This window comes from Calonectris borealis, chromosome 7 (genome assembly GCF_964195595.1).
Source record: "Calonectris borealis chromosome 7, bCalBor7.hap1.2, whole genome shotgun sequence".
Classification (NCBI taxonomy): Eukaryota; Metazoa; Chordata; class Aves; order Procellariiformes; family Procellariidae; genus Calonectris; species Calonectris borealis.
The window spans coordinates 24,853,235-24,878,618 of NC_134318.1; the positions used below are offsets into that span (position 1 = coordinate 24,853,235).

The 25,384-nt window shown below is 42.5% G+C and overlaps 1 protein-coding gene across 1 annotated transcript in view; it reads right to left on the minus strand.

Moving 5' to 3' along the window:
- The window catches only part of SLC16A12 (solute carrier family 16 member 12), a 36,069-nt gene extending 11,813 nt beyond the window's left edge, over positions 1–24,256 (minus strand). Inside the window, exons 1-2 of the mRNA XM_075154677.1 lie at positions 23,896–24,256; positions 15–235 (exon numbers count right to left, since the gene is read on the minus strand). Coding sequence (XP_075010778.1) covers positions 15–124 — 110 coding nt within the window. The 5' untranslated portion in view covers positions 125–235; positions 23,896–24,256. The remainder of the gene's footprint in view (positions 1–14; positions 236–23,895) is intronic.
- Positions 24,257–25,384: the final 1,128 nt, after the last annotated feature.

Consider the following 25,384-nt stretch of genomic DNA (forward strand, 5'->3'; position numbering starts at 1 on the left):
AGCAGCCCCTTTACCTCGTCACGGCCCTGGTACAGATAGTGACAAGGAAGCAGCCGGCAACGATCATCCACCCCCAGCCTCCGTCGGGAGGGCCGGCGTGCCGGGCCCGCCGGGGCGAGGCCATGGCGCAGGCTGGGGCGATTCCTCCCTTCTCCCCGCCTCAGTGGCAGGGGCCGACTCCGGCCGGCTCGCCGAGCGCGGGCCGCGGCTGCCTGGCACATGGGTTTCTGGCCATCTGAAGGGAGAGAGAGAGAAAAAACAGGCAGAGGGGGAATCAGGGTACTGTGACCTGCACGGCTGGGCTAGGACACACTGCTTCGGCTTTACTGCATAAAAGCGAGGGTTTTCTTTCTAACGCAGTTTATGAAAATTTGTTGGAAGCAAGACTGCCATCAGAATTTGGCCCTGTGTCTGGTATCATTTATTTCAGGGTAATTTGCCCAGCAGTTACATCCTAGCACAGATACCCTATTCCCCCACAAATGTCACCGCACATACATGTAAGTCACGTACTTTACTGGTGCCAGTCACTGCAGCTCATTTACCTTCCGTGGGCTCCTCCAGCTCACACCAGTCCCTGGCCTGAATTGTATTTTCAATTGCAGCCTTCACTCAAAGTAGCTATTCTTCCTTAGCGCAAAATTTTTGTTTGAGGGAATACCGTTTTCACCTTTGTATGAAAAGGGAATATTCACTGCAAAATCAGAGCAGATCTGATGATGAAATGACCTCCTTGTTCTCACAAGCCAAACCCTAGATGAAGGCTGTAATCAGGCAGGACACAGCAACTTCATTTTCTGGGCATGGACAATTCACTGAAGGTTAGAGCTAGCCTGTCCCCCTTTTCCATCCACTTAAATCAAAGTAGTGCCTGCATCCAGGCCGTAACATGGGCTCTAAATGCGCACTGAGTGCTGCAGGGGACCAAATGACACCCACTGGACCTTAGATGAGCAATGGAGTCACGTGTGCTGGAGTAGCTCTGCTAACGCTGTGGGTGTCACCAGCGGCATGGGACCAACAGCCCTTAGTCCTTTCTGCATCAGTGACTGCATGGCAGGGCTAGACCGAGGGACCTGCGACACCCTGTTTTGCTCAGTGCAGGAACACGCAGTGCTGGCTGTCAGTGCTGGGTTTCAGACCATCACCAGCAGGCACCTAGCTGCTGGATGAATCAAAGATCTATAAGACACAAGCAAACTAATCTGGCATGTCTTTCAGTTTTGCTTGGAGAGAAACCTCAAATAGCTTCTACATCACCTAATATGACAGACACTGAATATGCAACATTCCCACTAACAAGAACCACAGGCTTTCCAGGAAATGTTACCTGTTACAGCATGTAAGAGGGCTGCAGAACTACTTAAAAGTGCATCTCAAGAAAGCAGCTACATGGCTAACAATGTGCCTTCTCAGTCCTTGAAGCTGCTCAGCCAGGTGATGCTCAAGGCTTGGCTCTGCAAAGCTCAGAGCTCCCTGACCCAAAACAGCAAGGCACCCCAGAGCCTAACCTAAATATCACCACAGGTGAACCTTTGAGAAGTATTCATCAGCTGCCTCCCCTGAGATATCAGAAGATGCATCTCAAAACCATTACAAAATTATTTCAAGAAAACATATACACATTGCCAAACTTAAAGGTGAACAAAATAGGAGAAAACAGGAATGACAAAACAATGACACTGTACAAAAGAATCAGTGGACTCTTTTTAAAAAAAGGTTTGGCAGTCTTCTGATTTAAAAGCACTGATAGAAGCACTATCCTAATCTACCTGCTTGGCTTTCAAAGCCCAAGAATTGTAGCTGATCATACAAGGCACAATCAAGCCCTATATGCCAACATAACTCAGCCCATAAATGTTAAAACCAGGAAAACCAAGTGCAATTTTCAAAGACGGGTTAAGTCCAAAAGCCAGTGCCTGTGCTGTCGTATGAGGCACCTGAACTGCCACGGGAAGTGAACAGCAAAGAGAATGGCTCGTAACCTCACAACAAAATGCATGCTTGTCAATGCTTTTGAGCAGTGATTTAAGGTAACCATGTTTGAAACAATATCCTTGAAAAATATCAGTGATGCCAAAACTATATTATACTGCCATCCAGTTACACAAGCTAAAAAAGCTACCATTAAATATCTGTTCCAGGTCTTTGTTTATTCCTCATGTACCATTTTTTTTTGCCTCTGTGCTAGTCAGCCTGTTAGCTATCACACATTTTACTTCAGGCCAAAAATGCTGTATACTATTTGGAAATAAAAATTACTGTCCTATTTCCTCTCTTCATATAATAGGCTTTGCTAATACTTATTTATAAGTAAATATTTGTATAAAGCTTTCTAATGATTCGAAGCCCAAAGCAATGCCCACGATAAGCATTAGAACATGTATTAATGCTGTCTTTATTATTCTCTTCTCCTCCGTTCTCACAAACATCTGTTTCATCCTAAGTTAAATTGTATTATGAAGTCTTTGCAAGGTCTGTGTTATTCTCTGTGTTTACATGGATTCTAGCACAATAGGGATCTTCACTGCAGCATGAAGTACTATTACAATATAACCTGCACTAATGAACTAGAAGAGAGCTCAGGTATGATAAAAAGAAAATCTCTAATGACCTGCTTTGCTTGTCACTTCCATGGCTCTTTGGAGAGAGACACAGTGCTCTGCTCTGCCTGATTACGTAAATGCTTCACTCTTTGTATAAAGAATAGGCCACATCTCAAAGGGGACATCTGACATAACTACGGTTTGGATTGTATAGCAATGGTCATAGCAGCTCACAAAGATCAAATAAGAATTCACGGCTGGGGTTACAAGAGCTTTTGTAAGCAGCCACCAAACCTGGTATCTCATGCATAGAGGCTCCTAAGTGAGTTTAAAGGCTCCCAGCTGGATGCAGTCTTTGCAAGTTCATTCCTACAGCTGATAAGAAAAAACACACAAAAGCAAATGAGATCCAAATGAGTTTATGATTTCAAACCTCATCTTCGAGGTATTTTACATACATAAAAGTTCAATGAAAGCTCTGGAATGGAGACCAGGACAGTTTGCCTTTTCTGACACAATGTTCTAATACACAGCAAAAAAATACCAATGCAGCTGACGGAGCTTTCTGAGCAGCTTCTGCAGGTGCCCACATGACCCCAAGGACATCACTGGCCTCTTCACAAGCCTTGTGACATTTTGCTTGAAGTGTAAAGTTCATTTTTTGACCTTACCTATTTGCTTCAGGACAAACGTACAGCAGTGCCAGTGTGTACCTGCACCCTCCTTCCCTCCCTGCTATGTTCTGAAACAAACTCTCTGACACAAACACAGAGAAATTGAGGACAAAAGGTACAACAGATTGGCTAATGCAGTAAAATAAGAAAGCACGTGTTGGCAAGTATAGCATTATTCACAAAATCTGTGAGGGAGGCTGAAAATGCCTGCAGTCAAAAGTTAGTTAGAGGATGCTGGGCACATGATACAGAAGACACATCCATGGACTTGCCACTTGACACACACATTCTGAATTTGCCTTCCAGCATGTGCTGCTAATTTGTGAGCAGACCATACACCTCATGTGTTGAATCCATGCAGACAACAGACAATTCTGCAGGGTTTATATTGCATTTTGAGTAAGCTGACATGAACTAATGACTGATTCTTTATTTTTAACAAATAGGGTCAATTACACATCCATTTCTGTATAGTTCCAAGCAACAACTGCCTTATTAAATATGTGCAAATATTGGATCAAGTTATCTGATGGCTAAGGCAGTGGTTACGTGATTCTTCGTGCTGGATCAGTGAATGACCACATCATCAAGCACTACAATTTGATGCAAACCACCACCACATCCCTGTCTCCTTAGATGGAAAACAAAATTCAACACTTTTGTGGGCGTCTGCATCTAACTTAGCCTCAAAAAAAGCTGATATCCAATATAGCATGAAGCCAGAGTGGCACAAAGAGGTTACCCCAATTTGGCAATAAAGTCTCCCATTACATTATCCTGCCAAATTCACGTGAACGAGCAGAGCAAGTACCAGTGCTTTGCACCACGTGGCCACCACACTTTGTATCTAACACTAAGGGCCTCAAAGGCGGATTTATTGTATTATTGCAAGTTTAATATGTGACGTTCAAATGCCTGGATGATTGAATAGCCCATAAGAATCCATGACAGTCACCCGAATTAACAGGGCACTGATAAAGTTCAAATTATTTTGCTCAAGGGTTTCCTGGCAATCACAAGTAATGCCGTTTCGTGGAGTTTGCATAAGCACATGATACATCACAGAGAGATCCTCAGCAATTCAGACATATCTCTGCAGCACTTTTGCAGAGTCTTGGCAAGGCAGGGCTTCTTATTTTGGATCTGAGCAGTATCTTTCACTGCCCCTTCTGGAGGGATGAAGATTTCATTTCAAGTTCTGATTCTTAAGGGTTAAGGAGGAAGTTCCAGGAATGCCAGAAAGGATAACAGTAACCCTTCAATAAGCAGAAATAAACACAAAATCTTTCAGAGGAGTCAACAATCTCCAGATACAGAGCCCTAACTAATTTTAATACACATACAGCAACAGCTGGGTGCCCAGGACTTCAGCCTAGATCTCTGGCCCAACTTCCTAGGCAAGCTTCAGATGGGGTCTGAGACCCTAATTAGCATTTTAGCTGTACGTTAACGTACTTGGGAAGAATTTGGTGACATATCAGGCTAAGCAAACATAGATTGGGTATTTGGTTACATGATCACTTGCTGCTATTTTCACAGAACCCTGCCTGCCAACGTACACATGAACAGCAAACATCGAATGAGGTTACAAGCAACCGAAAACAACCATATTATAAGAAATGCCTGGCCAACACAGAAATAGGCCACCCAACCTCCCCATAGTAGGATCAGTGCAAACCTCATTTCCTTGACTTCACACTCGCTTCAGGGAGTACTAAGCCTGTCATAGCCATTGAACTAAGTGGTAAATTAAATAATTACCTTTCTTGTTGCTGCACGTGTCTAATAAATACTTATTATGGCATCCTGGCAATTTTATTCTGAAGTTAGAAAACTTAATTCGCTTACACCCTGGTGTTGTTTTCTAATTATGCATACCGTGGATAGTACAGATTGTGGACTCTACAAATGAATTCGAACAGCCAGAAAGCACATACTTTGTCTGAACAACCATGTCCTCCCCTTCCCAGCCCTACCTTGGTTTGCTCTCATGTTGCGTCTTTTTCTTAACCTTTCTGGTGCAGGATAAGACTCTTATTGCATATCTGCTCCACCTTTAGCACTGTAAGGCCTGATCCCTGCTGGCAACACTGGTTGCTATTATAACACATCTCAGACGTGCATAAAAGTTCCTGATGCTTGAGACGGCTAAAGGAAAGCAGGGTTAAAAGAAAAGCTCATGAAAGAGCTCTGCACTTTGCAACCTTTGCTAGATAATTTTCACTCAAGCATTAAGTAAATGTGCTTTGCCATGAGTTCAAAGAAGATGTGGGGTGAAGGTGGCAACAAATTCTGCTGATCCCTAAGAAAGCCTCAGTTACCCAGCGTGCCCTGACAGTTCACTAAATAATGACTCTGTTCCCCAAGTTAATACGTTGGGTTTAATTCGGCCGGATAAATAACCTATCAGTTACTTCAGCAGCTGTTTTCGAGAACCCTGGAAAGAAAACAACTGGTCCTGAGAGCATCTCCCTCACTCAGTCTGCTCAGCCAGCAGAAAGGAATAGGTGAGGTTACTAGAAAGGCACCACTATAACCTTGCACCTCATCATGAGGTCCCTTTTGCCAGGGAAAGGAGCACAGAAATCCATGGCAGCCTAGCAACTGGCCGGCACAGCGACCGGAGCCACTGACCTTTTAAAACATGGCACACAGCCAGCAAAGCACTCGCTGCCCCCTCCGTCTGTCCCGCCTTCCACCGTAAAGATTTTCTTCTTTAAACAAATTGATTCAATACCGATATCGCAACAGTGTGAAGTGAAGACCCGAAGCATTTGTGTGACGAAAGATGGAGAAATAGCAGGTACAGTCACACCAGCCTGCCTGGGGACCGGGGGGTTGCTTTCTTCTTGCCTTGTTCAGCTGTTCCATTTACAGCGTTGATGTACCTGGGCAGCTCCATCATCTCAAGAAATGCCACCTCACCTGCCAAACAGTTTGGATACTTTTTGAAAAGGCTTTGTTTGTAGAAGGATACGGCTTCAGCCAGAGGAACAGACACAAGGTCAGGTTTGTATCACAGCTGCCCCATGATGGGACCACACAGCCCCCGGACCATACTGGGGGTCTCACTCTGCTACTCTCTGCTTCTTCACACTATCCTGCCTACACAAAATTAAAATGGCTGTGCATTAAAATGCTTTTGCAATTTCTTTCAGAACTGTGTGGAAGGATTTTGTGCAGTTTATCCCAAAGGAGCTGCCCCAAATATGTATACCAGCATAAATAAGCACAGAATCCAACACTTACTTTTACCTGTTTGATAATACAGAGATGCACGAGAGAAGAATGAGGAGACTTATCTAGAATTTTCTTTCTAGATCAGTGTAAGATACATACATACACATAAACTGTACGTGCCATTTGCTGCTACCTTCACAGCGATGATGGGTTGGGCGAGGCCCGAGAAACTTGTGACAGTCTCTGTGTCCAGAACACCAGGATGCACTCCCAGAACAAGTTCATTCGCACCAATGAATTTAAACCCTATTTTTCTTGTGAACAACAATGTACACAGCTTTCAAAGTCACTTCGAGAACATTTGTGCAGATGAATTTTATGAAAAACAAGTATAAAGCAGCTTAAGCATAGCTGGAGAAAATTTATTAATGCTTAGAGTGAAAGGTAATGGAACTGCGTATATTTACTATGTTTACCACCCTACGCACCTAGCTCTAGGGCAGTCTTAATATTTTCCTATATTTACCCTATTCATGTAGCTCTAGATCAGTTCTACTATCTTTCTTACTTTTCTTGACCTTAAGATTGTACCAGGCATTAATTATTTGTAGTCATTTGCTACATTCATTCATGTTAACCTCTTGCTTTAATATTCTTGCTTTCTGTTCCCTTTTCTCTGATTGCTGCACCTTTAATAAAAAAAACCCAAACCCCCAAAAAACAGAAGAAAAGAACTATGAATAAAAAAAGAATAAAAAGGGCACAGAATGAGTAGCCAAGGATAGAAGAAGGGGAGAGAGAGAGAAAGAAAAATGTTAGATAACAAAGAGAAACATTGTATGTGCTATGTGACAGTGGATCATAAGAAATGTATAAGATTAAATATTGAACATGTTTTGAAAGACTTAATTTTTTAGGTCTTGAAGGATCAAGGATGACCTTATCTGTAACAAGCTGCAGGAGAGAAATGAGCTTAAACCAAGCAGCAGTTTAAAGGGAAGACAGAAAACTGAGAGAATACTGATTACCAATTAATAGCCCAATTACCTTCTGTCACAGGTTTCTCTAATTCCACAGTGATCAGGGATCTCCCTTCCCCACAGACCAGGGTCCTCCCCAGAGGCTTGCTAGCCCCTTAACTCATTTCCTAGATCTCACCAAATAGGGTAAAGCACATGTAAGTGGGACACAGTATTTGATATGAGCACAGAAGACGCCAACAGCTGCAGAAGCTTCTATCAAGTGGATTGTCAAGAAATGGCACTTTTTCAGCCTCCTTTTGCTTCCCCCCCTGCCAGCAACTGCATTCCGTGGTAGGCACTACAGTCAGCAGTCTGGCAGGCTGCTAAATTCCGAGTTCTTTCTAAATACACTGGAAGTAAAGACTCTTTAATTCTGTACAGCTCTTGGGATTCAAAGGCTATTTCTAATCTAATGTATTTTCTCCAATAAAGAGCTGTCCCATTCTGCACCCTGGGTTAGCTATTTAACTGGAAAAGTACAGCTTGTTTTGCTTTCAGCAGAGGCTATTTATCAAGAGCTATGACTATGACTTTGACTTGTTTAAAAAAAACAACCTAAGAGGTCCTTTCCAACCCTATGTTCCTAAATAAAAATAACTCCACTGAGCATCTTAAGGCTGCTACTCTGTATCCTCAGCTTTCTTCTCTGCTTAAAGATGTCTCTGTCCAGCCTCTAGATAAAACCAAAGTTTATGCTTTTTGAGAAGATTGGCAGGTTGGTCCACTGAAATTTTCCTTGTGCAAGCCAGTAAGCCTGAGGATTATGTGTAGCTATATGAGCAGGATACACATTCAGCTTCTCAGATCTCCATAAATTCGGTACTTCTCCAGCACTGTTACAAACAGTTAACAAGAACCATTTTCCTGAAAGTTCATTTAGGGAATTGTACCAGAACCAAAGTAAAAAAAAAAAAAAAATTAAAAACAAACAAACAACAGACAACCTGACTTTTAATTGCTGCCACAGTGCTAACACAGGAAGCATATTAAGACAGATTGTAATAACTTTTTCCAGTTTTTTATCTATAATATACCTGCATAAATCTGGATGGTTTACTCTGCCAATCTTTAACCTCTTTTATACTTTTAAAGAGAGGTTTCCCTATGATACAATAACCTGTTTGTATTCTAGTAGTACTTTGGGACTTCTAACCAGAAAGCGAGTGTCACAGTGCTAGGCATCATACAAATATCTAATAAAACTTGCCCGCCATCCAATATGTATTGAGCTAGAGAAGATGAATCATACGAGAGCCCAGCTTATTAACTCCCATCGCTATGTTGAGCAGCAAACGTTCTTCATTTGCTTCAGTTTGTGTGTGCGAGGGAGGGAGAGGGCTGGTGAAGAGGACAGACTGAACAGAGCATAGATGTGGGAACAGGAGCAGCAATGTGGAAACCAAAGGGATGTTCAACAGCTGGTAGAGAAGGGAGGTGCCAGAGAGGGGCATAGGTGAGTGGGGTAGCGCAAAAGAGGGCCAAGAGTTCAGAAAACTCCCTTTTACCCAAGAGCAAAAATACTCAGAGCACCAACATGAAAAAGATAGTAAAAAGTAAAGGTCGTAGAACAGCACAACACCCATTAGTCGCTCCCCTACCGAGAAGCGTGTCGCTGGGAAAGGAAGAGCTGCTCTGGCCTCCCACAACAATCGCTTTGCAACACTGGCTCCTTAATCTGTCAAATTTGCCAGAAATTGCTAAATCAAATGGCATGGGTAGAGCCCCAGCAGAAATAGTTACTGTCTGCTGAGTTGGTAGCACTCAGATGAAAAACGTGAGCTTCCCTTTTCTCTGGAAACCATTGTACGGGGCTAACAGAAAAACAACAGCCTGACAGAAGGGGTCTACAGCAAAAGGTTAAAGCAAATTATAACGGAAACCTTTTGAGCCTTTAACATAGTTTCTGGCTAGATTAGTCCTTAAATAATGCAGGTTAAGCATAGAGAGTAAAAAAATACAAAGGAATATTTTTGTAGGAAAACCCCTTTGCACAGAAAGCTTGACTTTAGCCTACGTAACCCCACCTGGAAATGTGCATTTTTTGATCGACATTCTGAAGGGTTTTTAAACCAGCAAGCGCAGTGCTCACCATTTCACTTTTCACTGTGATGGAAATAACAGGGGGTTCAAGTACTTTCTTTGAGTACAGGGCTGTTACTGAAACCCAAGCTGAACCCGTCAGCGTGCACACCCTTAGCAAGGTGATGGTCATGCATGTTCCGTCAAACACGTATTTTCCCCCTGAAAGGAGAAACACTACTCATCGACTAACTGATAGCCAACAGCCACGCTCCTGGGGGCGGGGGCATGGTACCACCACTATCTCCATTTTAACACCTTTCTTTCCCCTTCCTGCAAATAAGTGAGAATAGCCAAAAATTGTTACAAAAAATATCAGGAAACCTTTTGGGGAGGAAACGATCAGTCTCCACTGTCCAATAACTGCAATTATACAACAAGACTTCCAAGACAATGTTTTGGAATTTTTGGTGTTGAGGGGTTGCTGATGACATATCAGTATATATTGAGAGCATAAGATAATGTCAGAATTGTCTGATGCTTATTGTTTTTCTAGTATTTCTACATTTTTAAATATTTCTACATTTTCATAATATTTCTAATATTTATTTCTAATAACTATTTTTAATACATGGTGGGTAAGCAACAGTTGTGGAAAGGTTTTTCGTTTGTTTACAGAGCTACCTATATGTTTATTGATTTATAATTACATTGCATTTATCTGTTACTCTTGAGATTTATGACATATCCTTAATGATGACTAAACATTTTGTCAAGCAATTCTCATTTACGGTTGAACTTAAGTATGTGATAGTCCAATCATTTTCTGAATCATCAGGCACTTATTAATATCCCATTATATCCTTAAAGAAATGTTAACATCCAACCATAATTGTTTGGAAATGCTGAAAAATATTTTTATTCAAAGTGGTCTTCAGCTGACACTTTTCCTACATCTGGTATATTAATTTTTCCATCTTCAGGAAAATCTTGCCCTGAGAAAGAATACCACTGCAAAGCTGCCATGGAACATGTAGGAATAGGACATTTTTTATTAGACCATTATGCAGTCAGTCTGTGGAAATCACTACTCTCCCCTTCTTTTACAGATTCTACACCCCAGATTCTACTTTGGTGATAAGGATCCAAAAATCAACCTCTCTTAGGTTAGCTGGAAATGACCTGGCAAAGGAGATACCAAGCAAATGCTCTTCTGATCCCTCCAGAGAAAATCAGGGTGTTATCAGGCCCCCCAGGAGTGCTCAGGCACCAACAGTGCAGCTGTGCCTGGATAAAACCGAGGGGCTGAAGACTACGGAGACACCTCTTCCTGCACACACCTGGAAGTGCCAAAGGCCACCCAAAAGCTGTGGTTGCTGCCAGCTTTTATGTCTCGCCTCCGATAAGAAATCAATGCAGATGGACACCGGTTCCAGCTTACACCCCCAGTGGGGGTCCCAGCCTGGGGAAGTGCTGGCAGCCGTTCTGCGGTGTCCCGGGAGAGCTGCCACCCAGCGCTCAGACACTCTCGGCAGAGCGGAAGCCAAAAAAGCAGAAGGCAGGGCCATGGGAAACAGATACGCCCTCACCTAGAAATCTCGGTGATGTACTTACAGAAAACATACTTGTACTTCGAGCTCTTTCACAGTTGTCATCTTTTCAGCCCTTCCGTTTATGGAAAAGCCTTATTCAAGTTATGCAAAACTAATTTGGTTTATTATGTCCTTGAGGCTCCTGGCTGGGTTTTAGTAAAATGAGGAACTGCACTTAAACAAAGACATCTTTTTCCCCTGTTCTTGAAATGTTCAGAGCCTGAGTAGCATTGTCGGGTTTTTAACAATTCACAAAAAATACTTTTCACTGTTAATGTTCAAGATGTGAATCTTACACAAGGGCTTTCTAAGGGAAAAGAGATGACTATTTTAGAAAGCAAATTCTGTACCTACAGAACAAGCTATCCAGACGATTGCCTCTATTTATCTGATGTTCTAGGGCTGCTGTTAGCGTCAATTCATCATCTTCTCCTTCAATATGCAAGATTTGTTTGCAAAAACTAATCAGGCATGACAAGGCAAGGCAGGTTATTTCCTTTCGTTCACACAAGCTTATGTTCTGAAACAAAGCTATTAGGATACTTAATGCCATACGTGCTCTTCTAATGGACAACATGCACCATATGATAGCAAACTGTCGCTGTGACCATTATTTTTCTTGGGAGGTTTTCAGCTGAAACCTTGAACTCTGTAAAATTAAGATAGCCCTACTATCATTTCAAAGCTAGTATTAATTTTCCCTTTAATAATGATAATATATAATTATTGTATATACAGTGGTGCATTAATATAATCCCCAGCAGGAATGAAAGAAAAATCTCTAAATACTGGAAAGACAACAAACAGGATGTCTGCTGCTTCCTGAAACAGGCTTCCAACAGCAACTACTGATGAATGTTGCTTTACAGGGTTAGGCATTTCTGAGAAGTCATTGCACAGATCACATTTACTCTATTAAAAAAAAGCATAATATAATATATTATCTATATATAATATATATTATATATAAATAATACAGCCATAGGCACATACCAATGAACACATCTCTGTCCAAGAAGGCTTATGTGTGTGTCACTGCACACAAACTTCAGAAAATAACAACAGGGAAGCTACTAAGCTGGGAAAGAAACATCAAATACTAAAATGAAAGACAAGGAAACAGATGGAAGTCAAGAGGAAAAACTCTTAGCATGCCATAAAAAAAAAATCTCTGACCAGGAAGAACGTATTTGACAGCATGCACATCGTGAAAACACGCATCTACTCACAAGTAACAGTTTGTCTTAGTGAAATCACACACTGAAAGTTAACAAACAACCGACACGTCATGGGCAGATCGGCACATTCTTCATGCTCAGTCTTCCACTCAGCCTCACCAAGCCACCCATATTTCAACTAGATCCTTGCTTAATAGCTTATTTTAGCTTTTAGGGAATCTTTAAAGCTTTGAGAAAAGTGCCTCAAGTTCCCTCAGCTGAGTGAATACTGGTGCAGCTGCTTGATTACATCATTTTCAGAAACGATCAGCAGGAACTTTCCATGCTACTTAAGGGTGTACTTCTGCTAATTAGTATTGCAGAAATACAGTTTCTCAATTTTATGTTTAAAGAACATTTCTCTCCATAGAGAATGGTTTTGTTTGTTTTGGTAAGTGAAACATGGAAAAAAAAAATCTACCTGTCCTATTAAGTATGTTTTACCTTTGCTCTCCAGATTTCTGGCTGGTTTAATTCTTTAAAAGTTAATTTCCATTTTCATTTTCTCTGATGTTCCCATACAGCCCCTCAGCTTGTATCCTCTTGCTCCACAGACACACACACAACCGTCAGCAAGCAGAATATTACAGTAAGTGTTCAAACATGCCTATATTCACATTTAAGGAATGGAGACGTAATTGGAGGGAATGCTTGAAAAAATAGCTGATCACAAGCAGCATGGGATTAGCTTAACTCGTAAAAAGCACGAGACCAAGGACTCTGCAGCAAAGGACCCAAGGGCGCCTCTGGCAGGAACACTAACCTGTAAGTAGGGAGGGCAGAAATTTTACAGAAGAGAAGTTTGAGTTACGCTAGGAGTAATGAGACAGTACGTAGAAAAACAGGAAACCACTTTCCCCAGATTGTATCATGTTTGTCTTTTCTCTTCAACAGCTACACCGAAAAGGCAGATAGCTATAAAAGAAAAAGGAAAAGAGCCCATATGGAGCAGCAAGACAAGACGTTAGGGAGTCATCTTGTTAAACGTTAGACAGCAATGATAAGAGAGCCCATAAATGACAAACTTTTAAAGGACTTGAAAAGGGAAAAAAGAGAGAAAGAGACTGATGCTATCTAAGAAAAAAAAACCCTATAAATTTATCTAAGAACTGGTCATAAAAGAATTGATAAAAATGCTCCATCTCTTCTTCCTATTAAACCCAGTCCTAATTACAGCAGCTGAGAGCAGCAGAGCATTTACAACCACAGAACCAGCCCAGCCTGCCAAATTTCTCAAACGCTCCTATCAGCAAACTCTCAAATGGAAACACTTCAGAAGCAAACTATGCAGGCTCTGCTGCTTCCTGTGATCCTGCAGACCAACTGCAGGCCATTTATCACAGCATCTTGAACCACTGCATTAGAAAGTTCATAAAAACAAATACCTGGCTAAGAAATTCAGGAAAAGATTGTAGAAATAAGTATAGGCTTTCAGCCTGGTACCACGCTCCCACGGGAGTTATGAGAAAGTTTAAAAAAAAAAAGTAGTCCTGGCTCCTCTATCTCAGCTTCGTTATTGACATTACTGGTCAAGGAGCCTTCGTGAAAAAACGCGTTTGCTAGCTGTTCAGATTGGACAGTCATATGAGTATCGTTTGGTCAAAGTCTCACCACATGTCAGCTTGGGAACCAAAAAACAAGAGACTTAAAAGGAGGACCCAGTAGTTATCCTCTTATCCTGTTATTCCAGCCAACCTTGTAATTGTCCCTTAACTAGATCCCATTATCAATAATCCTTTTAGGGGGATCCGTTTCACTTTAAACAGCTTATTACATGGATGACAAAAGAAGCAAAAATAGCTCAAGAATCATCAAACAACAAAAATATGTCTAAAAACAATGTTTATATCTTGATACACAGAAGATGATATTCCTTAAAATCTTCTCTAGGTGAAATTAAGTTTTTTCCATAAAAGAGAACAGGCCCTAGTGATTTTTTTCAAGAACATCTTCTATTTACAATGGAGATTCACCCCATCTAAGGAATAAACTAACTATTACGATAGCATTATTTAAATTGCACCTTCTGAATTACCTGAAAAAGTAACCTGGAGTATCCCAAAGAACAGTTGTTACAGGGAACTGTTGGTTCACCCATGAGTGCATCGACACCATAATAACAAAAGGATAATCTTGATTTCATGTTAAAACTAATATACAAAAATTAAGGTCAAATTAAATTAATATCTATTTCTCAGCTAAGAGACCCCTCACTGAGCTAAGTTTCCATTTCCAGTTAAGTAACACCTGTGTATGTTGGTAGCCTGAAAAACACCTGAAAGATGTTGCTAGCAATGTCTGCCTATGAACCTTCCTGAACAAAGCTTTGTTGCACGCTCCAAATCCTGCATTGTTAGACCATTTTTCTTCTTGAGCAGGTATTTCACATTAGGGCAGGTTGCATTTGATCAATCTTAAAATACTATAAACTTCCAAATTCACCTGAAGAAAAAAAAAAATCCCAACCAACTTTTAATCAGTCCTCAAGTGCCAGCTGATTTCCTTTTCCTCCTTCACAGCCACCCTAAGACACACTCCACTTGTTTCACACATTATTCTGCTGTCACCACCTTCACATCCTCTGGTTTTTCTCCAATTTTTCCCCACCCAGTTTTTATTTAGTGCTTCAGTGCCAACTGCATAGTCCTTCCCTGTCAGGAGACATTGATAGATTGACAACATCATTTACATGCTTGCTATATTCTCTAGGAGCAATAAAACTAACTTTTTTTAATTTTCAAGGAGTTTGTCCAAGGAGTAGCTTCAGGTACCAGGTTTTCACAACTGTCTCCCAAGACCTGTCTCCCAAGATTTACTTTCTCATTTGGATAAAAGAGTGAAGTTGCCTACTAAAGGAGTCCTCTGCAAAATAGCTCTGCCGATATGCCCAAGATGCCCATGCAAGAGCTCTTATTTGAAGTATTTTGTTATCCCATCCTTTCTGGCAAACAAGCAGAACTTGGAAACTCTGACAAGTGTCATTTTACCATCAGTCATGTGTGGGCTGTTTCTATGCAGCGTGCACCAAAAGCAAAAGGCAGAATTACGTCATGCGGGTTGCAACACCCCGGAGATTGCTCTCCACTCCATTAACTTCATTAAGAATAAACTTGCTGTGTGGGATAATCCTGTTTATTCTTTCCAACTTGCTACTCCATCAGGCTAAATTAAACAGACACTGATAGAAGGAGCTCTGACCACAAATGAGAAAGAGGTGAAACACTGGCTTCATGAAGAGCAGAGGATGGTGGGTCAGGCAGGCGATGAGTCACAGTTCATCCTAAATTTCCCGTTCTCTCTTGCACTGCCTTGCTCTACTGCCCTACATACTCTGCACCTGGATCCCTAAGCAAACCAAAATGGTAACTGCTCAAAGCGTGGGATCTGTGCTGTGCACCACTGAGCTAAAGAACGGGGTATAGAAATAACAGTGTTTGCTTCTACAGGGAGCCGGCTCTGGCTGGGGTGCACAGGGATGTCTCTGCTACAAAGCTGTTTTGCCCTGCCAATTTGCATTGCAGGCACATATCAATTTGCAAAAATGAAAATGAAAATGAAATTTGACCAATTTAATTGTTCTCCAATTACATCCTGTATTGACTGCTGAGATTTTCACATATTTAGGGTGGAAGCCAGGTCCTTCAATACCTAATGAGACCAATTGCGTATTTTTGCGGAGTTTGAGGCCCCTTTGTGATCAGCTGTGATGCCGCATTCAGTACATTCTTCATCCAATGCCAATTTCTCTGCTGTCATCAAGTGGTACTTTATGGCAGCTGCATTTCCCAAATTAAATATCTGGGCCATTTTTAATACAAGATATCAGATGCACAGAGAAATAGTCTGAACTAGTTTTAGACAAGGAAACAGAAAATATTAATTCTATACTTAAGAATGAAAACAGCTTTTATACAAAAAGCCCCAGATGCTACTGGAGCACAGCACTAATACCGCTTAAGTGGAGAAATTACCTGGTCTTTCTATTAACTCAGTCCCTTGAAGAGGGGAAGTGCTGCTCCTCTCAGCTGGCTCTTCTTGCTCAGCTGATTTCCATTTCAATATTCTCTCTGCCCACAGGAGGACTTTTTTCAGTCCCTTCAAAAAAGGCACTTTTGCTTGCTACTGCTGGTATCATGCTATAGCTGCCCCAAGGACCATTCAGACTAATTAAATAAAAAACCGCTATTATAGAAGTTTAGCAAAGAGAGAAAAAGGGAGTCAACAGGCAGAGGGCACTTTATGAAGAAGCCTCCCAAATGCCTTTATCCAAAACAAGACGTGTTGGCTTGTTAGATTAAGCAGGTCAGATAGTGTAACTTTCAAGCTTTTACAGAAGAAAGTGTAACTTAAGGGGATATTTGCATGAAAGCAAGGTTGCCAGCAGATACAGTCAATAGGGAGAGAACTCTGCAGGAACATGTTGCAGCGCAGGACATGATCATGGTGAGAAGAGATGGGCAGTGGTTTGTTATCCAAACTGACAGGATCTCATCTGGAAGGCTGCAATGCTTAAAAAAACAAAAAAAGAACATGAACTACCAGAAATGTTTCTTTCTCTAAAAAATGAAAAGCTGCTTCTAATGAGAAGTAACAACATCAATACATTCAAATGGGAATATCACATCAAATCAATTCCTTAAGTGTCAACTCAAAACATCAGGTTACAATCTCAAAAGTCAGCCCATGTGACAAAAAAGGCAAAGCACCAAATTCAGTGCTGCAACACATTTTAAAACCAACTATAGATATTTATTGAACGTTGATGCTGAGCCACACCTGTATAGGCAAGGCTGAGTGCGAAGCCCCTGGCCCAGGAAATTTCAACCTCAATAGCTGCGAGACTGGATGCAGCACTTCAGTGACAGAATGGTAAAGCTGGCTCATGCCTTGAAAATGGAACCATTTTGGTTTTGACCTGTCTTATTTCAGCTCTTCTTTCCCTGTTCTTTTAGTGACTTTTATGGGGAAATAAAGGTCATGAGCTTGAAGGGCTGGTTATAGGGGCCTCCGAAGGAGAGGAACAAACACAAAGCCAAGAAATTACCAATCCAAATACCCCGGTAGCTCGAGGAAAGCATATGAGTATGCGCATGATTTCATGTGGGATCACATAGTCCATTGCAGTATCAGCAAACGAAGACAGAGCAGAGAGGAGCTGGGACAGTGGCCACAGACAAGCAGCGCACAGCCCTGTACTACCAGCTTCTCAGCTGAGCACCAACTAGCAGGTTGCCTGAACAAGCTCCAAACACTCCTCTGTCGAAGGAGCTTATATATTGTCAAACATGACAACTTGATGAGATGAGCCCTAAAATGCACAGGAGGAGGAGGTATTTGCCTATGTCAACAGACTAAATTAAGAAGTTTTGTGTGGTCTTCAAGAAGCTCTCAAAGCCAACCAAGTTTAAGATGCGTGTACAACGAACACTCTAAGATATGACTTATTAAGCACTGTAACAACCCCAAAAACACTGTGGCCAGCAGGAAAACCATTTGAATCAGGAGCAACATGTTAATTAAGAAACTCAACAGCACCATAGACTCCAAGAAACCCCTAGGGAGGCAAGGGAAAGATCCCACTTCCCACATTTGCATTTCACATCTGGGAAATGTGAGTCATCACATCCACATTGGGAGAAATCCAGAAACTGCAGGAAGGAAGGAAGCAAGCTTTGAATTAAAAAAAAAAGTGAAGGACAGGAGACTCTTTCCATCTTGAACAAAGGGAGAGAAAGATCAGCACTGTCCTGCTGAGGACTAAGCATGAGGAGTTAAATTCCCAACTTCAAAACTATTTTCAGGTCCTATTCAGAAAAGGGGATGTCGGAGTTTGGTGGTTGTTAGCTAAAACATCTTCTCACTTTTTGTACTCAAAACTTGCCTCTAGGATCTTCTGCAACGGCTGGGAAACACCTTTCATTTTTTAAATATCCAAAGACAATGTTTCCTTCTTCTATTTGTCTCCTATCTGGAACTTTGCTATCAAGAACTGAAATTTCTTTTACCATATTTTCATCTGCACTTTTACCTAATGCTTAAAATGAATTCAAAAGAGGCTTCCAAACATTAGGTACACTGTTACCCCAGAAGAAATGGAGCATAAATGGTGTGTGTAGGCAAGGAGACTGGCAAACTGAAACAGTTGAGGAATCCCAGGAGTTTGGTCACATCCCTTGGCAGGCTATGGATATCACTTTGATGGTATCACCAAATGTCAAGACCAGAAGAGACATTTCTCTTGACAAGCACAGGCCAGCTCTCATCTAGCAGAAGGAAAATTTATAATTTCCAGTCCCTTCCAGATCACACAAAAAAACTTGTAGAGTTGGAAAGAAAAGAGTGACGGATTAGCGCTCCATAAATAACCGACCAGTGAGTTACAAGAACAATAATGTACATTATAACTAAATATCTACATATGGCCTAGGGCTGCACATTACCATTATTTCTGGACACTGTTATGATGATCCTCTGGCAGCAACTAATGTACTTACTGCTCAAGAAGCATTCAAGAACAGTATTCCCCAGAAACTGAATAGATTCTTATGACAATCATAACAGTTAAAGAAAATAATGTTTAATAGTAAAAGGAGCCCAGTTTATCTCAGCTGTATTGTTTTAACATTAATTTTAGCTTTATTAACTTAAATAGCATTACCCAACTTACACTTTGCATCAACTTGCAAACCTGTTTCCTGGTGCATACGAGTGTGGAGGTACACCCACCACATAGACCAGACATACAACACATGTAAAGAAGACAGTTGCTTCATTCTGCTCCGTTACTTACGTAACACTCCGAGACAGCATTCACACCAAAGCCCAGAAAATAATCTTACAATAAAACACCAGAAAAGCAAAAAAAGAGACCAGAAATCCTTCAGTGAAAACAGGTAACATTGTCTAAAAGCAAACACTAAAGACCACTTCATTTACTGCCTTCTCACTTCATTATCCCATCAAATGAAACAAGCAGAAACTAATAAATATGACACATAAAACACACAACAACAAAAAGTGCTGCTTCATTTGTTTTGAGTCCCAAGGAAAAGCAGCAAGAATATCCTGCTTTGTGGATGACCTGCAATTCTCCAACACTGAACTACAGCTGAGAAACAACTATTCAACGGCTTTTGTATTGTATGCAAAGTAACTGATAGAGTTTTACTAATGAAGATTAAGCTCAACCCAACTCACTAATAAAATATATTGTCTTATTCCCTCAAGCCAGCCCCCCAATTCCCAGCTGCTGCAGGCTCTGGGGAAGAAGTCTGCCACAAATTGCTGGCTAATCTTACCACTGAATAATTTATCTTGCTGCCGAAGCGATGAGCTGTTGCCTCAGGGGCCTGCGCAGCTTAAAGTCCCGTGGAGACAAAAGTGATGGATTTTGCCTTTACAGTGAAAGGAAAGATACTGCAGGTGCCTCCTGGCTATACCTGCGTTCTGCGGGATCCTGATCTGTACTGCCACGGTGTCTATGACCGTGCCAGAGCAGCTGGGCATACAGCACCACCCGTCCTCCGGTACTGAAACCGGAGAATGCTTCTTCCAAAAGCAGAAGGATGAGGGACCTTAACTCCAAAGATTTTGTACGCAAAAGGTCATAGCTTGCCCTACATGTAGTTACATCCAGCATCCTACAAGTCTAAGAGAGACAAGGAGACAATCCAGAAAAAGACAGTCTCCATCCAGGTATCTTCATCCAGAGCAGCTGAATTGGTATATAGTCCTACTGGCAACAGCTCTTCCACTTACACATCATAGCAAGTGCAGACAGCTTCCAGAGAAGAAAACAAAACTATCTTTGCAGTTCAATAAGCCAAATAGAAAACACCTTCATTTTCAGTGAAGAAAAATGGAGTGATTAACCTGGATGTCTTCGATTTTGGTTTTAAAGGATTGCACCTTTCTAAATTTCTCCATACCACAGGCTGGGAGCCTACCGCCTGCAGGCAAGCTGTAGCTTGCAGTTTTACTGCCCACAGACACATCAATATATGTCAATTAATATAGGCAACAATATAGCATATGAAAGATGTATTTTGCTCTCCTAAGGCTGCTGGCAAGAAGCCCCTTTCCTCTTAGAAAGAACGGATAAAATGAAGATTTTTTTTTTTTTAAATCTGCTTTTTTAAATCTACATGAGACTCTAAGAAGATAATCCAGACTGCAGTTGTAGTGACCCACCATAGGACAAACAGTAAAGATAACATATTTTTCTTAACTCTATTACAGTTTCTTGTTTTAGGTTACAAGGAAAAAAACTCTGTCATTTTTCTCTGTTGAATAAAGACTGTAATAGCAAGTAATTACTCCTTCAAGTTCTGTGAACAAGAAAGTGTACCATCATTCTCTAAGTACGCACACATACCACACAGAAGTTCATGTGCTGAAAGTGTTTTCTTACTGGCTACAACAGAGAAACAAAGTGTCTAAAATAAGATTGAGAGCAAGTCTTAAAACAATGCACAAAAGCATCAATGCTCTCCAGACTGAAATAAGTTAGAGCAGATTACAGAAAGCTTACACTCCGCTGACTTTTCAGTCTCACCATACCAATTAAAACAGTGCCATTTGCCTAATCACTTCTGCCATTCAGAATTTAACAGCAGGTCTACGCTACATTCAAAAGCATATTTAACATTATGTGTACATGTAAAAGCGAGTAATTTGCATGCAGGTGACAATTATGCTCTCTAGGATTAAAGGCACCCTCTTAGGGGTGGTTTAATCTTCCCTTTTAGAATTTTAGGCATCAACCTATCCAGCTGAATATAATCTGATTAATAAAACTCATACCCTTATGATGCCTAGGTCTATTTTCCAGAAAAATGGGCTTTTGAAACCCTCATACTGCAAGAGAGAATAGTATAGGAAATGTATCCTGAAGTTATGCAAACACATAGCTATACATCACAGAAGTAAAATCATTAGGTGAAAACTCAGAATTACAACAGAAATACAGAATCAGTTCTTCATGTATACAGCTAACTGCATGTGCACAGAACTGCATTAAGATATCTGAGCATTCGGCTACATTTTCCAAGCAACTGCCATAACCACATGTCATCCACTATTGACCACAATTTGATAAGCAATTACTTCTTTCAGCAGCAGCAATGCCAGCAGAAACAGCCCTTACCTCCTGCTCCCAGCCACACGTTCCCTCCTCCCAGGCCACCTTCTCAGCCCTGACACAGCAGCCACGCAGTCAGACAGATTAAAGTAGCCGATAACCAAAGAAGAAAAGGCGCTTTTGAACCCGCGGCAGTTCCCCGATGCGGTTCACCACCAGCCCCACAAATGGTTGTACTAGTACAGCTCAGAGGGTGGCAGGGGGCTGCTTACGCAAGCACGGTTCTCTAAGGAAACGCATGCCAAATTTCTCCCTGAAGAAGCAATTGTGTTTGCACCTAAACATCTGAAAAATCTTCCCCCCACTGTGCCCAGTCCGTAGGATCTTGGCCTGGGAATATGGATCTGGAAGGGACCCCTGGGGGTCTCCTGGTCCCCGTCCTCGCAGTAGCGGGCAAGAACCAACCCAGCAAATCCAATTAGGGAGGAGATCTACTGTAGCAAGCCACTCGTTAGGTAAACGAAATACAGCTTAAACCTGAAGTGAATGTGCAAGTTGGGAGAAAAGAAGGTTCCTGAGGTTTCCCCCCTTTATGTATCAGTTAAATCAGTTCTGATAAAGCTCTGTAAAATTAAGTTACACACTATGCTATATTGTCTTTCATTGTCACTTTCCAACTTGAGTTTAAGGCAAAAGTTAATGATTGAATTTTAAAGGCATTAACATGGAAACCCCTACGGGAAGCCCTGAGAAACCTTCCACTAAAATACAGCTTCTGTTACACTGTTGCAAAAGATGAAAGAATAAACATTAAATATAACACAAGTGAAAAAATACAAAACAAAAACCACATAATGAGCTACGTATAGCTAAAGAAATAAATGTGAAAAGACAGTAACAGCTAATGATTTGAGGTGAGTAATAATACTGCCTTAACTGAGGCATAATAGAATCACTCTGAGCAAAATGCAATCCTGTTTCACTTCACTAAGTTTCATGTTATCCTCAAATTTCCCAGCGCTAACGGAAATGTTTCCTCATTGCCACTGCAGGAGCGGACTTACAACAACAGACTCAGCTACCCCAACCAGCTTGTTAACTTAATGAAATCAATTCAGTCAAAAGGCTATCACACAAACCCAAATTCATCCCAAATACCTAAATAACAACTTATTCCTAGAGATATTAAACAGAACACTTCAATAAATGAGTGCCAAATTATCAGAAAGTTCAAAATAAGGATAATACTCATTGTATCTTTTGGCTTTTTTTTTTTTTTTTATTGAACAGTTTCCTGAACTTAGTCAGCCTGTCTGTGAAAACAAAATTTCCTATAAGACACAAGCCTACAATACCACCTGGCCTAAGTATATTATTGCACACCTGGTTAAGTCCTGCAAGGGACTAAGTATTCTCCTGGAAATGAATTTTGTTAATATCCCAGAAGAAGTATCAAGGCTGTTCAGGATGGGGATCACTGAGATTAGACTTTATTAACTAACTATTTCTGTGGAAAACCACAGACCAGCTCTTCCAGCCCATCACTGAGCAGTCTGCGCCTCAGTTTTCAGAGCTCTTTTGGGAGCCACTTCCACACACACGGCCACAGCCAGTGTAAGCGAGTCTAGGTAACAGCCCCGTAGGTCCCATACACACACGGACATAGTGCACGCAGCAAAGCCTCGCTCTGCCATCTCTTCCAGCCATCTCTGAACAGGTATATTTTTTCTGCTTATGCAACAGAATAAAAGAGAATTAAGTTTTCTTGTACCATCTAGGAACTTGAAACGCTGTTTATTCTTTAACTGTCTGACTAGCATTTTATCTAACCAACAGCTTATATATATATGTGTGCACATATATACAGTTCCTTCATTTAATGATGGGGTTTACATTTATTTTTATTTATTTTTTTAACATTTCTGCAGTCCTAGGCTCCATGATGCAGACGGGGCACGAAAGCGAGCCGGAGCGCTGCAAACCGCCGCGGAAGAGCTCCGCGCTGCCCGCCCCGCTCCGCGCCCCCTCCCCGCACCGCCCGCCGCCGCGGCGCAGCTGCGCGCCCCCGCCTCGGCGACCCCCAGCCACCTCCACATCGCCACCGCGGCGCGGGGACCGCCCCCACGCCCAGCCCCCCCCCCCTCCCCGCAGCTCTCGGGAGGAGCCCCGCGGCCCCCCGCGCAGCCCCTACCTGCAGGCTGCAGCCCCCGCGGCGGCGGGAGGAGCGGGGCCCGCCGGTGAGCGCTGCCCCCGGGGGGGGGTGGCTCCGGCGGGCGCGGGGCGGGGGCCGGGGCCGGGCTTTGGCCCGCGAGCAGGGCTTTGCACCGCGGGTGCTGCGGCACATGGGGCAAGGAGGCAGGGAAGCAGCGCGGTTCCACCTCCGCTCCGTGAGGAGCTCCAGACCCCACAGGAGCTTCCCCCGCCGCCCCGGTCGCCCACCTTCCTTGTCGGCTGGCAAGGAAAAGCCGCCGGCTGGGAGGGCGGCAGCCGGTTCCCTTCTCCCGCTGCCGCCCCGGCGCTGCCCTGCAGCGGGACCCGGTGGGCTCCCCGGGGCGCTCCTCCTTACCGTGGCTCCGGCTCCGTCAAGCTGTCGTCAGAGGGACCAGGAATCCCTCCTTGCGTGGTACCTCCACCAACATGAAAAGGGCGTCTCAACAGTGCCACGGGTACTTTCATCGTATTAAGAGGGTTTTTTTTCCTGTCAAGGCAAAGTCTGTACTGGGATTTCTGGATCAGTTCTCTCAGGCATTTCAGAAGGTATTTTTGCACTATTTCAAAGTCAGGCAACGCTCAAGAGTGGAAATATCACCAAAACTTGTGCATCCAGATGGCCCTGTCACATACACCAGCCCTGCATGCCCTATTCACTATGCGGAGTCGTGCTGCCGTTGCTTGCTAATCTTTAAGTTTTCAAACTCAATTCAAAAACCCAGGCCGGGGGAAGGACTCACACAGATTTCAGCAGGCTTTGGACCCTAGACTCTTGGAACAAGTTTCAAATTCCAGCAGCCTTTTGTTTATCCAAGGAAGATAAACTAAGTGGCCTGCTGAATACTGCATGGGTTCTCAGACAAGATCTGGAAAACAGCAGGTCTTGGCTCAGAAGGGACATTAAACATCCTGTGATCCTTTCCATGAGAACAAAGATAAAATGGGACCTTTTCTTACCCTTCCCAAACACTGTCGCCAGACAAGGGCTGCCTGGTTCCTGTCTTTCACCCAGGACCTTGCTGCCTTTCAGCGCTGCCATAAAGAGCAAGTCCAAAGCTCCCAGGAGGGCACAAGCAGAGCCAGAGGAGAGGGTGGCTGGGAGGCGTTTGCTACTCTGCTCTTCCAGGGCAAGTTCAAAATCCTTCAATGTAAGGAAGTACCCACAATTTGGGTAAGCACGGCAGCTTCAGGGCGGATTATTAGTTGGAAAAGACCCCCCTTTCCAGGTGACAGAGCTACTCTGTAGAGGACAGCAGCATGAGGTGTCTAGGAGAGACTGGTCTACAAGTGCTTCCCCCTCCTGCACACTGCGGGGTGAAGCTGTGCGCTGGGCAGCCCACACCACCTATGCACAGGTTCCCTAGCACAAGTACTCCCCTTGCTGCGGCTCACAGCAGCTGTAGAGAAAAGGGGCTAGGTTTTCCCCACCAATGGCGTGGGAAACAAAAACTTGTTCTTGAACAAGAAAAAAGCGCAGCTCTTACTTTCTTGGTGAGATTTTGTTTTTTTCCTCTTTTTTACAGTTCTGTAATATTTTGGAAATTTTTAAATTTGGAAATATTTTTAACCTTACCTGGATTAAACTATGCTTCATGTTGAAAGATTTTCTTTGCCAAAATCCACGGCTAACATAATTGCAAGAGGCTTTATCTGTACTGCGTAGCACTGCCAAATAATAGACAGCTCTGAACAAGATGGCCTGTGCATTAAGCTACCACTCAAGAGACTGGGAATCTCAGCATCGCGACAAACTTCCTCTGCAAGTCTGGTTGGCAGCGTCTCTATGACAACTCCCCCTCAGCAATGGGAACGACAGTGGTTATCTATGTTGGCTGCTGACATTT